The 12,764-nt window shown below is 29.4% G+C and overlaps 2 protein-coding genes across 2 annotated transcripts; both read right to left on the bottom strand.

Annotated features, from left to right (window-relative positions):
- Nucleotides 1–2,068: 2,068 nt before the first annotated feature.
- On the bottom strand, nt 2,069–5,082 carry LOC129919232 (uncharacterized). The gene is made up of 3 exons (XM_056000086.1): nt 4,438–5,082; nt 2,720–2,891; nt 2,069–2,647 (listed from the first exon to the last, which is right to left on the bottom strand). The coding sequence occupies exons 1-3, from the start codon at nt 4,986–4,988 to the stop codon at nt 2,069–2,071; spliced, it is 1,302 nt and encodes a 433-aa protein (XP_055856061.1). The 5' UTR covers nt 4,989–5,082.
- A 1,941-nt stretch (nt 5,083–7,023) lies between these two features.
- Nucleotides 7,024–12,710, bottom strand: LOC129918330 (nucleoporin Nup37). Its single transcript, XM_055998807.1, has 4 exons — nt 12,463–12,710; nt 12,200–12,404; nt 7,422–7,782; nt 7,024–7,368 (listed from the first exon to the last, which is right to left on the bottom strand). The coding sequence occupies exons 1-4, from the start codon at nt 12,604–12,606 to the stop codon at nt 7,116–7,118; spliced, it is 963 nt and encodes a 320-aa protein (XP_055854782.1). The 5' UTR covers nt 12,607–12,710; the 3' UTR covers nt 7,024–7,115.
- Between the last annotated feature and the right edge of the window lie 54 nt (nt 12,711–12,764).

Below are 12,764 nucleotides of genomic sequence, written 5' to 3'. Positions count from 1 at the left end.
TACACCAAATCTTAAATAAATCTATCAAAAAAAAAAATGTCGGTTATCATCTGTAAAATATAAGTATACTCTACAACGTATTTTTGGTGAAAAACAATGTGATTCACCAGCATGTGCCAAAAATCTAGGGGCAGTTTTCTAAAAAAGTAAAATTATATTAGAAAAAATTATAAAAAATCAAGAGATTATACTTACAATGCCGAGTTATAACTTTTTTAAAACCAATATTTTTTTCTTTTAATTTGTTTTAAAATGGAGCTATTGTAAGAAACATTTTTTTTTTCAAATTGAACATTTTGAAAAAAAGAAATTTCGAACTTTTTTTTCAAAATTGTTAGTATGTACCAATTTTGTTTTCAAAATTTAGTTGTATAAGGATAATAGTTTAAAAATTTTTTCAAAATTTTAGTAAGAAAATAATTTTTGTAAACTATTTCTAAGTAAGTAATTGTAGCCGTTGATTTTCATTAATTTTGTTTCCAAGCTAATTCAAGTTTTCGAAACTGCACCTTCCAGCTAAATGGAAGGGAAAAGTTGGAGACCCTCCCTCCTCCTATACGATTTTTCTTGTCTTAACCCAAGAATCGATTTAGCTTTTTGTCACACTACTTTGGTGAATCACCTTTTATAGTGATGTTGAAATGTTTGAAATAGAATAGCCAATACAAGCAGTGGCGTATTGAGGGGGGGGCCTCCAAAATCACGTTATTATTTAACTAATTTCATCATAATCTACATGATTAACTTAAACTTGTTCGTAAATCTTACAGATTTAGAGGCAGCTCAAATGATGGAGCCCCCTCCAAATTCTGAAATGGTTGTTTGTGTTTTTTTGAGTAAGTTCCATAGTTGACGTTGAAGGTTGGGATAAATTTTTCCAAAATTCTAATTCAGAATTCTTCAAATAATATTTTTGGTATTTTGACGTCGAATTACATCACCGTTAAATTTTGCAAGGCTTCTAATGCAATCACGCCGTATTTTTTTGTCTTGAGTATATTTACTTTTTTAAAAAAATAATATTTTTCTCAAAGATATTGGAAATAAAAATTTTTTATATTTTAAAAACGGAACACATTATGAAAAAGTATATTATTTCGGATTAAAAATCAAAAAGAATTTCATTAAAAACTAGTTTTGCATTTCACTTTTTTAACCATTAACTTGCCGAAAGTGAAATAAGGTAGTCTGTATTTTTTCATTCATTTAAATTTTTTTTTGATCGAATTCAATTCACTTAGTTTCTGTTCGTGAAGTTGGTGCCTTTTTCAATGAATCTGCAATTTTTGGACAAAGAAGGAATAAATCTGTAAGCAAGGTTCTAAAGAAATACAGTGTTTTTTTTTTAAGATTACTCAACACTTCGTTGTTTGTGTAAAGTGTTTGGAACACAAGAACTTTGAAGAAAACACTATTTTGAATGTGAAAGGAGGAGACAGTAGTACGAAGTCGAGAGCAGTTAAATGCTACTATACCACTTTCAGTACCGCAGCACAGTGCTTTTCTCTCGATCAAAGATGAATAAAAATAATCATTCTTATCAAAAAACAAAACCTACTTCCATGGATCAAAACTAGGTTTTATGTTTTTTTTTTAATAGTTTATATGGACAGAACTGAACGAAGTTGAAATGGGGCCACATTGCAGCAACTTTCCAATACAAAAAGAACGATCGTTCACTCACGAACGAAATTGGTTCACTCAATCCAAAGTTATGAGGTAACAAACATAAAAAAAAACACACGAATTGGAAACCTCCTCCTTTTTGGAAGTCGGAAAAAAAGAAAAAAAATTCGTACATTCGCCATATAAAACATTTTGGAAAAATTTTCCAGCCCCCTCCAAATTTGTTTCTGGATACGCCACTGAATACAAGTTCCCACTTAAACTTCTTGTATAGGTATAAAAATATAAATGAGTGTACTTAAATATGCACAATATGCTAATTTACCAATATTTACCAATGGAAATCATTAAAAACAAATGAAACAATTTTCAATTAATATACCTACACATAGTTCTTTATTTTAAATAAATTAGCTGAAAGTTAAAGAAAAAAAAAAACAACTCAACAAGACAACGAATGCCTTTGAAGAACCCTTCCACATTCAAACCACTCCTCTGAACCAAGTCCAAGAAATTTCAAATCCATGCATGAATTTGTCTTTCTAAGTCCAATATTCTTGTTCTCTTCGTGTATTTCCATTTCTAGCATCTCCAAATTATGATTCACTCCCTCAATTATAAATATTTCATTGCAATATGAAATTGAAGCTTGATGATTTTCCAAACTCCCATCATTCGTGGTCTCATTTCGATTTCTAACCTTCTTAAAACATTTACGCATAGCACTATATCCCAATATAAGATAAACAAAATCAGACATTTGGCGTAGAAAAACGAAAAATTCATCCATAAAAACTGGATTAATTACAGCATATACAATTATATTAAAACTTAATTGTAGTGCATTTAAGGTTAGAAAAAAACATTCAAATTTTTCGACTTTTTCAAAGTTAATTTTTGTTATATCTCCGTTGAATAATAAATTTACGGCATTTTTTCGAGATGTTATGTGAGCTGGTAACTCACCAGTTAGATAAAGAAAAACAACAATAACAATAGTTATTGTGAGTTTCAGTTGGAGCTGTAAAGTAAAATTATAATAAAAATTTAGAAAGCTTATAGGACAAAAATATTTGAGTTACAATTAACTTACCTCTTGACGTTTACGTGTTCCCTGAAAAACCGTTCTAGATGGAACACAAGATTTGGGCTTCTTAACCATCTTTCGAAATAATATTATTAGAGAAATATTTCCAATCAGTAGAAATAGGCCCGGAATGATGCAAAGCACAGTAAATGAAAACCAATTGTAAATTTTGTAGGTCCTTTAAAAACAAAGGAAAAAGTAATACAAATATGTAATTTGGTTTCTCAAACAACAAAATAGCACTGTAGGACCAGGGCTGTAAAAATATCAATTGAAAAAAACGCAAATAAAAAAATTTCCTTAGAAAAAATATTTATTGCAACTGAAAAAAATTTGTATTCCAATTGAAAAATATTTGCATTAAAAAAAAACTATTTAATGAAAAAAAAAGTTGCATTGAAAAAATATGCAAATAAAAAAAAATTGCATTAAAAAAATATTTATTGCATCTGAATAATATTTGCATTGAAAGTAAAATTTTTATTGCAATTGAAAATATGATGCATTAACCCTTAACTGATGTGGTGAAATTTACTGACGTATCTAAAGTCGTAGGTCCAGTGGACCCAGGTATTTTTAAATGATAACACAAAATACAAAATTAAATATTTTTACAAATTTCTTTATAAAAATTTCAAATATAACATTTTCCAAACCAGTTAAGAAAATAAAAAAAATGGGAAAACTTGTTTTCAAAATAAAAGTTCCACTTTAAAATTCAGTCGCAACGGTTTTTTTTTTAATTTTTAAAAAAGGCGTGGGTCCCCTGGACCCACCACATCAGTTAAGGGTTAAAAAAAATGTAAAAAATTGTATGCACTGAAAAAAAATTAATGCCAAAATTTTTAGAAATTAGACAAATATTAAAAAAATATTTAGTTTGGTTTTTTTTTTCAGTGCAAAAAAATTTTTTTTGCAATAGATTTTTTTTAATGCAAAATATTTTAATTTGCAATAAAAATTTTACTTTCAATCCACATATTTTTCAGTTGCAATAACATTTTTTTTAATGCCATTTTTTTTTATTTTGAGTAAATATTTTTTTTAATGCAAATATCTTAAAATTAAATATTTTTTTTTAATGCAATTTTTTTTCAATTGCAATAAATATTTTTTTAATGCAAAAATGTTGCAATTGATATTCTCTTTTTAATCTCAGAAAATTTAGTAGGTATTTGCAATAAAAATTTTATATTCAATGCAAATATTTTTCGGTTGCAATAAATATTTTTTTAATGCAAAAATTTTGTATTTGCAATTAATATTTTTTTAAGTTATAATAGAAAACAAATGCATTTACAAAAAAAATAGCGCAAAATTTTTAACGATTTAGTAAATTGCTAAAGCCATTTAGTAAGTTACTAAGTTAAAAATCAGTCCGCTTTTTGGCTTAGTAAATTATACTAAATTGGCTTTAGCAATTTACTTAATTAATTAACTTTATTTTTTTTTAATGCAAATATTTTTCAGTTGCAATAAATATTTTTTTTAGTTCATTTAAATCAATTTTGTATTTGCAATTAATATTTTTTTAAGTTATAATAGAAAACAAATGCATTTACAAAAAAAAAATAGCGCAAAATTTTTAACGATTTAGTAAATTGCTAAAGCCATTTAGTAAGTTACTAAGTTAAAAATCAGTCCGCTTTATGGCTTAGTAATCGTTTAAAATTGTGGGCTAATGATTTTTTGCAACCCTGTGTAGGACACAACTTCTTACTTACTTTGATTTGTAAAAATTCGTTACATAGAATGACCCATCTATTTGAGTTGCAAACACAAAAAAATATGGCGAATTCAAAATTGCTGACAACAAAATTATTCCAAAAACAATAGTCCTTGCTACTAAACGAGTACAAAATCTTGGTGGGGTTTGCGGCAATCGATGGCACAAATAAACAATGCGATCCATTGTGAGAGCGGCTAGAATCCAATTTGCAGCTCCAGTTAATGTGCCAAATAATGCAGATTGCAGGTTCAAATCAAAATACGTCATAGTCAATGAATTCAAACATAAACTTCGCGACAAGCATGTTAGAAGAATTACTATACAACATAAGCTATCCACCCAGGATAATACTGCCAGATAGGTAAAAACCGAAGGTTCCAGGCGGGGGCGCAGAAAAACAATTGCGTTCAAAGAGTTTGCCATACAACCGAATAGTGCAAGCATAGGAATTATAAGCGAGTACATTGCGAAAACATTACGACCTGGTTCGGTACGTCTCCAAGTACATTGATGTTGAGAGTTGTTTAGTACTATTATGCATTCCATTATAGAAATAAATTTTTTTTAATTCAATACTGCACAGAAAATTAAAAACCGATGTTATTTCGATTACGTCCTAAATTTGACTAAATCTTATCATAATTTCGAGGATAACATGCAAAACGTTTTATCAAATAGAAAAGCAAAACAAAATGTGCTAAATGTTGTATAGACAGATAATTGTTATCAACTTAAACTTGATGATATGAATATTATTAGTACCTTTTTTTGATATTTACAAGTTAGTCAGATACTTTGGGGTTTTCGTTTATCCATATGATTGATATAGTAATGATTCCTTGGAAAATTCATTTTGTTCATTGATGCAATCGGTTATAGTTATCTCTTACTCTATTAAAACTAAGGGATTACCTTTAATACCAATCAATTGTTTATTTACTTACTACAAGATTTTGTTAAACGATTTATTATATGAAATATTTTCGATATAGTGTGTGACCTGATTTGATTGCTTCATAACATAATCAAATATTTGATATTTGGTTTTTTTCTCGCAACAAATTATTCAAACAAATAAATACCAAAATTTGAATTATAAAAATTTTGCTAGTTCAAAAAACCGACAGATGGCGCTCCTATCTACTAAAGATAATTCTAGTATGCTGAACACGATGGCGTCTTTAGTATTTCAAAGTTGTCTCAGTTAAGAAAGATTTTGGCCTCTGAAGTTTTCTGTTTTAAGCTAGAAATCAACAAAAAGACCCATCATATATTTGGTATTTATTGGTTTATATCGGCGTTTATAGATAAAATAAATGTTCTTTTAGTAGAATAAAAATTTGTAAAAGATATTCCATCAATAAAACTAATATTTGAAACTTTTTTTTGACAAAAACTCTTTTATTTTTGTAAAAAAAACTTCATATTTTGCTCCGATTTTCTTCAAATTTTATTATTCCAGTTTTATATCAAATGTTTCAATAAAAAGATACTTTTTAATTTTTTATTTAATTTATACTTTTTTCTGAGAGCCAAGTGTAGTATTTTTTTAATTTTTTTTTTTATAAGATTAAAAGTTTGATAAAATTTGGTATAAGTTCCTATCCAAATCAGAAAGCAAAAGAGTTTAATAAAATATTTGTAGTAGAATAATGATTTGAGGTACCTCTAAAAACACCTCGAGGGCCCCCTTTCAACAAAACCAAAAACTAAATTCGTACCACTAACTAAAACAAATTCGTAGCCAAATTCTAAAATACCCAAAATATACTCGTAAAAACATATGTGAACAATAATTTTTTTTTTTTTTTATATTCCCACGCCTCTTTCCCCCCCAGATACCGCACGCGCTGGGATGCATTAACACCGAGTACGAAAATATAACTTTAGTTGACTGTAATATATCTATAAATAATTTAATAATAAATGAAAAACGAATGTTTATATTTTCAATGGGACTGGACTTGATGTGACTGAAATATACATATACGAAAACCAATTTTGCAGCTTAGAAAGATGTGTGCTAATACTATTTGGAAACCGAGAAATTTTCGGTCTTTTCTTCAGTTTTTGGTTTATGCATTTTAAACCGGTGTATGTTTAAAAAAAAAAAAAACACTAGTATTATTTGGTATCAAAATACAGGTACATAGTGTTAAAAAAATTTTGTTTTAGTGTTCGAATACATTCAAATAATGAAATATGTACATAATATAATTTGTGTGTTGTCTTGTTTCTTTTTCAAAATCAACTGTCCAAATAAAAAATGTGTTTACCGTCCCCAATCACATAATTATCACATTATATCACCTAAGCAATACATTTTTTTAACTCTGTGATCGTTAAGAACCATTTGCATTTCATTAAAAAAAGGAAAAATAGGTTACGTATACGCCCAAGTGGATGTACCTTATAATCTGTAAATAAGACCATTAGCTTCTTATGAGGTATATTTTAAAAATATACCTTAAACCTATCGTTTCTCTCGCTTCACCAGTACAAATTATAAATTTTAACAAATTGGTTGCTAAGAACACATTAATATCCGTGACGTCTAGCTCGTTAAACTAATGTTGATACACTTCTATTGATTTGATTTAATTTATTATAACAATTTTTTTTATTTTTAGAAAATACTTATTCAAACAAATAATGACAAAAAAAGACAAAGTTCTACTTAATCTGTACTTTCCAGAAACACAACTTCCTATCATAAGCTGCTGCAACATAAGGCAATCGATGATGCCACGACAATCCACCAAATAGTTTAAGTGATGATTCAATAAGTGGAACTGTTGATTTGGCAGTGTATACTTTCAGAGTGATGTCAGGTCGACCAATACTGGCATAGACTACTTCGCTGTTTGGTGAAAATCTCACGACACGACCTCCATCTTCATGGATTTGTTTTACATCAGCTGGTCCACTGAAATAAATTCTCTTCAGTTAAGTGACTCTAGAAAAGAATATAAAACTAACCATGTCCGTCGGAGGTCCCAAGTGATGACATCTCCTCCAGCTAACGCTGTCACAAACAGGCGATTGTGCAACGACCAATCGGCACTCATCAAAGGAACTTTCGGTGATTCCAAAGACATAATAGCTTGTTGTGATCGAACATTGTACAAATGAATGATTCCCTTCTTTTCGGCTACCAACACTTTGCCTGGTTCATCGGGATGCCAACGAACTGACATGCCAGCCGATGAAAGACAGAATGTTGTAACAGTTTCGAAATTATGAGCTGAACTCCATATCTTGCATGAATGATCGTCACTCACGGAGGCAAGAAACTCTTCATCATGCTCCCATGCAATATCATTTACATAATTTGTGTGACCTTTTTGAATTGAAATGATCAAAATTAAATAAATAATACAAAAAGTTTGAAAATTGGTAAAAAGTTTGCTTTTGGGATTAGAACCAAGGACAAAAAAAGTCTATAAAAAAAAGTTGGGTGGAAGGGTGTTTTTTCGCGGGCAAGAGGAAAGGAATGAAGGTCAAAATTATACTGAAAATTTTTTTGTTGAATATATTTTAAGTATTTTTTGATGCTGAATCTAATGACATAAAAATAAAGTCTCTAGGAAAAGTTATTGCCGATTAAAAACAAGGGTGCTCTGTAAAATATATTCAAAATCCATGTAAAAAAATATGATACACTGAAAAAAATTTGGGATGAAGGTTTTAGACAAACCAGGGGTAAAGGATTCATAAAGTTCTTTGGTGAAAGGGTGTTTTTTTGATGGGTTGAGTTATGTGTGAGAAAGGCATCATAACAACTGACATAAATTTTGTTAATTTTTCAAACTCTTGGTGAAAAAGTATTGCTTGTTATAAGAACTAAGAATCTATAGAGTCTACAAAATTATCTTGAGTGAAAGGGTGTATTTTTTTTAAGAATTAGTACCACAAATATTATTGTTACAAATGTTTCATTTTTAACAGAAACGTTGAATCTAAGAAGCTTATACAAATATTTTAGGTGAAAAGGTGTTTTATTTTTTGGAAAATAAGGAAAATCCACGATAAGTCCGATAAAATTTATTGTATAAAAAGTACCTTTACGAAATTTATTAAAAATGTTGTCTTTCCCATGGGAATCACGAATAAAATAAGTCTTTACATTTTTTTCATGTGAAAGGGTATTTTTTTTTAGGTGTAGAGAAAATGTGAGCATATTGGAAAAAGTAAAAGTGGTACCCTATTGAAATTCAGTAATTATGTTAACTTTGAGATTAGAAACAAGAATCTAAAGTGTCTACAAGAATAGCATGGTTAAAAGGGTGTTTTTTTTGAGTGAAATAGAAAATGATGGGCCACCTTAATGAAATTTGGTAAAAACGTTGTATTAGGGATAGAAAGCAAGAATAAAGAGTTTTCATTAAAAAAAGAGACAGTAAAATCTGGTCCTGGTCCCAAAAAGAAAATAATTCGTGTAAAACGTCTAAGAATTTAATATAATTATTCAATTTGTCATCGAAACCAAAAATAAAACTAATTATTGGCTTTTTGGGACCAATTTATTACAGATTTTACTGTCTCATGGAAAAAAACATACTTTTAGCTAAATTTTTTATAAACTTTTGGAACAAGTCCGTAGCCAGAGTTAAATTAAAGGTAGGGCCATGGGAGGGCATTGTTAATTTTTTATTTGATCTGATTTGGGAAAGGGTCAAAATGGTTAAGTACAAAACATAAATGTATTCAGGTTTAAATATTTTACGGCCGATTTCTTCACAGAGTCCTAACGCTAATACCAGTCCTAGTCCTAAAGTTAGTACTCAAATCAGTACCAACTCATTTCTTCACCCAAGTACTAGGTCCTAAAACTGTCAATTTAGGACCGAGTACTAGTTAGGACCTGGTCCTAGCCAGCTCCTCAAAATCGACTAGTACCGGGTTATTATACCAATCGTTAGTACTCAGATCGGTACCAAGTGATTTCTTCACAAAAGTCCTAAGCCTTAGTACTGTCAAATTGGTACCGAGTATTAGTTAGGACTCGGTATTTATTAGGACCTAAAAATCGGTAGTCTAGCGGTTAGTACTTCAATCAAAGCAATGGATTTAATTATTTTTAAGAGATATCTGGCAGATTTCTTAATTTCTTGGGTGTTGTTGCACTTGACAAGTGTGTTTCTATTGATTTTAATAATTTGGATGTTTTTTTTTTTTTATTTACCAAAAACATAATAGCCGATTTTTTGCATTAGATATAATTCATGAATAATAACGACAAATACGTTCATCTGCCGTGAAAAATTGCAATAGCAAAGCAATTTTTGAATAAATAATTATGAAAAAAAAAATCGTTGGCACTGCATTTCTGATAGGAAAACCATGGTTAAGTATAAATATAAATAAAGCTGCAGTTTTTCAAAAACGTTATTTTTATTTAGATATGAATATAAATTATGAGCAAACATCCGCATAGTAAACGTCTTTTTTATTACTTATTTTAAAATTATTTTCTTTTGCGGTCGGCGACTTTCCCAGGCAATACCCAACCTATATTCGTTGGTGAACTAGTTACCAGTCTTGCCGACACTTTTGTATACGATCCAGACATTATCTGCATTCTTGATTGTGACAGTTCTTAATAGAATTTATCTTGGTTTCTTCTCAATCTTCACAATATTTTTTAAAAATTATTTTAATGATAATTTCATTAATTTACTGTTTTTTGTATATTTTTCATTTGGTTTAACCTGCTGAAATATCAAAATAAAATATTTCAAACATCAAAATATTGTCAGAATGACAGTTAGACCAGTTTTATACGTATTAATTTTTAGGACTGCGTTGTGAATTTAGATCAGGTCCTATATTTGTGAAGAAATGCTCGGGTCCTAACTTTTCCTTAGGACCGAGTACTAGTGCTAGTACCTGGTCTAGCTAGACCGGGTACTAAGCTGACTTAGGACTTATGTCAAGAAATTGGCCGTTATTGTTTCTTCAAACTTCAAATAAATTAAAAATTACAAAGTAAAAAAATGTGATAAAATGTTATTAATATTCCTTAAAATTAAATTTTTCTATTGTTTCTTTTAACAAACACGCGAAGGACTTCAATGAAATCGACTGACTCAGTTCATTTTTTTTTTTTTTTTTGAAACGCCAAAAATACATGACCAGCCATTCTCTGGCATTCTCTGAGGTCCTTCATAAACAGAAAAGAAGGTATGCTCGATAGGTTTATGATAGTTTCACTGTGACATTATTTTTTAAATTCTTGGTCTTACAAAGTCTAGGTTTTCTTTAAAAATCAAAACCACATTTGTTATACATTTTAGAATTGGTCTTAATGCCTTCTTTTTATACTCAAATCAATTTAAAATCGACAACGGTAAAATTTGGGGGTATATTGAAGTATGCTGTTTTACTATGTTCAAGAAGCCGTACAAAACTTACGTCCAATAAAAATCACTAATGTCGTTTTCGATTGGAATCACTCAAGGATTCACTCATTCTGAAATCCAATAAAACAGTTTGAATCGCTTCCACTCAATTCTGTTTTTTTGTGTTTGTGTTTGTTTTTCTTTGAAAATTAAAATGTCAAACATGGCATACGACTTGAAAAAAAAATTAATATTTAAAGAAAATTGTACCTAATTTTTAACGAATTAATGGGAAATTCCTTTTGGAAAATATTTTAAAGGCATAATTTATTTGTTTGAAAATAAATTATCAAATTAATTGCAGAAAACAAAAAAAAATTGAATGGAAAACAGAAAAAAACAATGATTGAGTTTTTCTTTGACATGTAAGTATAAATGTATAAGTGCTTCTTGATTCGATTCTGATTTGAAATCGAGAAGAGAATTTCTCTTCTGAGAAGCGTTTTGGCTGTCATTTTCATGCCAATAAAACGGTATCAGAAGGCTTCTGAATGCTTCCGGACGCTTCTGGACGTCCAATCGAAAACGACATAAGTAAACAAACTCGAATCAGAAGTAATATATATAATATTTACTTTGTTCTTTTTTGAAATATTAACGTTGAAAATGCAAAAATAAAACGTTTTCTTGACTGTTTTCGAGATTATGCTTAATGTATAGGTTTTAAAAAAAAATTCTGTCCCCTTCTTTCAAAAACTTCCGATATTTTTTTCAGTTGTTTGGCTTGTTATAATATAATGAAGAAGAAATATTTCGGCATACTTTTAAGTAGGGTATTTTTAAAGGTAAGATATTTTTAAAGGTCTGAAATTTTCATATATTTTTATAATTTTTGAAAGTCCGACATTTCATAAGTGAGGCATTTTTTAAGATAGGGCATTTAAAAAGCTATAACATTTTTGAAGGTAGGACATTTTGATAAGGCATTTTGAAGGTAGGACATTTTTGAGACAGGGAATTTTTGAAGCTAGAGCAATTTTTAAGCTAGGGCATCTTTATAAGAAGGGCATTTTTAAAGCAAGAGCTTTTTTGCAGGTCGGATATTTTATAAATGGGGCATTTTTGAAGTTAGGGCATTTTTTAAACTACATCATTTAAGAAAGTAAGCCATTTTCGTAGGATAGGGCATTTTTAAGGCAGGGAGTTTTTAAGCATTTTTATAAGAAGGGCATTTTTGAAGGTAGAGCATATTAAAGGTAGGGCATTTTAAGTTAAAGGTAGGGCATTGCCCCCCCTGTCTACGGACCTGTTTTTTATCCTTGGTAAAACTTTTAGGATAATTTTTTTTTATTTGTTGATTTTATGCACTATTTTACCTGTACTAATAGTTAAGTGCAATTTATGGAAATGACATACCTTTTAAAATTTGAACAGTATCATTTTGGTCCAAATCTGTTCTGAAGATACGTAAATTGAAGTCAGCTCCAGCTGCACAGAGAGTGACAACTTTGGGTACGACTGCGAGTGAAGTTTTTGGCGCGAATGCAATTGCATGGCATCGGGATTCATGATAGATGTCTTTCAAACGTTCCCAACCAAAGATTTCTGTTTCAGTTTCTTCCTAAATTTATAATTACAAGAATACAATTTTTTTAAGGATAGTTGTTTAACAAACTCACTGGAAATCGCAAAAGACCGAGGATGATTTTTTTTGCAACAGCAACACAAACTAAATTGAATGCAAAATCATTGCCACAAATTTCAAAGCCATAAATTTGTTCGGACAAATTGACAACATGAGAGGGATCTGTTTTTGTACGCATTCTTTATTTAAATATTGTTAATTTTCTTGGATTTTAATTTTCGGCAATTTGTTTAATTGGAACCGGATTTTTTGTTTTGTTGAGGTTAGGGTGAAAAATTGACATTTCCAAAAATTTTCGAACGAGTATCGATCGAGAGTCGATGAATATTAAGGCGT

Source organism: Episyrphus balteatus, chromosome 4 (assembly GCF_945859705.1).
Source record: "Episyrphus balteatus chromosome 4, idEpiBalt1.1, whole genome shotgun sequence".
Classification (NCBI taxonomy): Eukaryota; Metazoa; Arthropoda; class Insecta; order Diptera; family Syrphidae; genus Episyrphus; species Episyrphus balteatus.
Note: the sequence above shows the minus strand (reverse complement) of the source record. Positions and strands in the feature narration are given on the sequence as shown.

Bases quoted from the DNA above. Each gene is read 5' to 3' on its own strand.
- LOC129919232 (XM_056000086.1), bottom strand. From the start codon at position 4,988: ATGGAATGCATAATAGTACTAAACAACTCTCAACATCAATGTACTTGG. The intron at 2,892-4,437 runs GTAAGTAAGAAG...TTGTTTTTAAAG, and splicing joins ACGAATTTTTACAAATCAAA to GACCTACAAAATTTACAATT. The intron at 2,648-2,719 runs GTAAGTTAATTG...TTTACTTTACAG, and splicing joins GAACACGTAAACGTCAAGAG to CTCCAACTGAAACTCACAAT.
- LOC129918330 (XM_055998807.1), bottom strand. From the start codon at position 12,606: ATGCGTACAAAAACAGATCCCTCTCATGTTGTCAATTTGTCCGAACAA. The intron at 7,783-12,199 runs GTATGTCATTTC...CAATTCAAAAAG, and splicing joins TACTGTTCAAATTTTAAAAG to GTCACACAAATTATGTAAAT. The intron at 7,369-7,421 runs GTTAGTTTTATA...AATTTATTTCAG, and splicing joins TGGGACCTCCGACGGACATG to TGGACCAGCTGATGTAAAAC.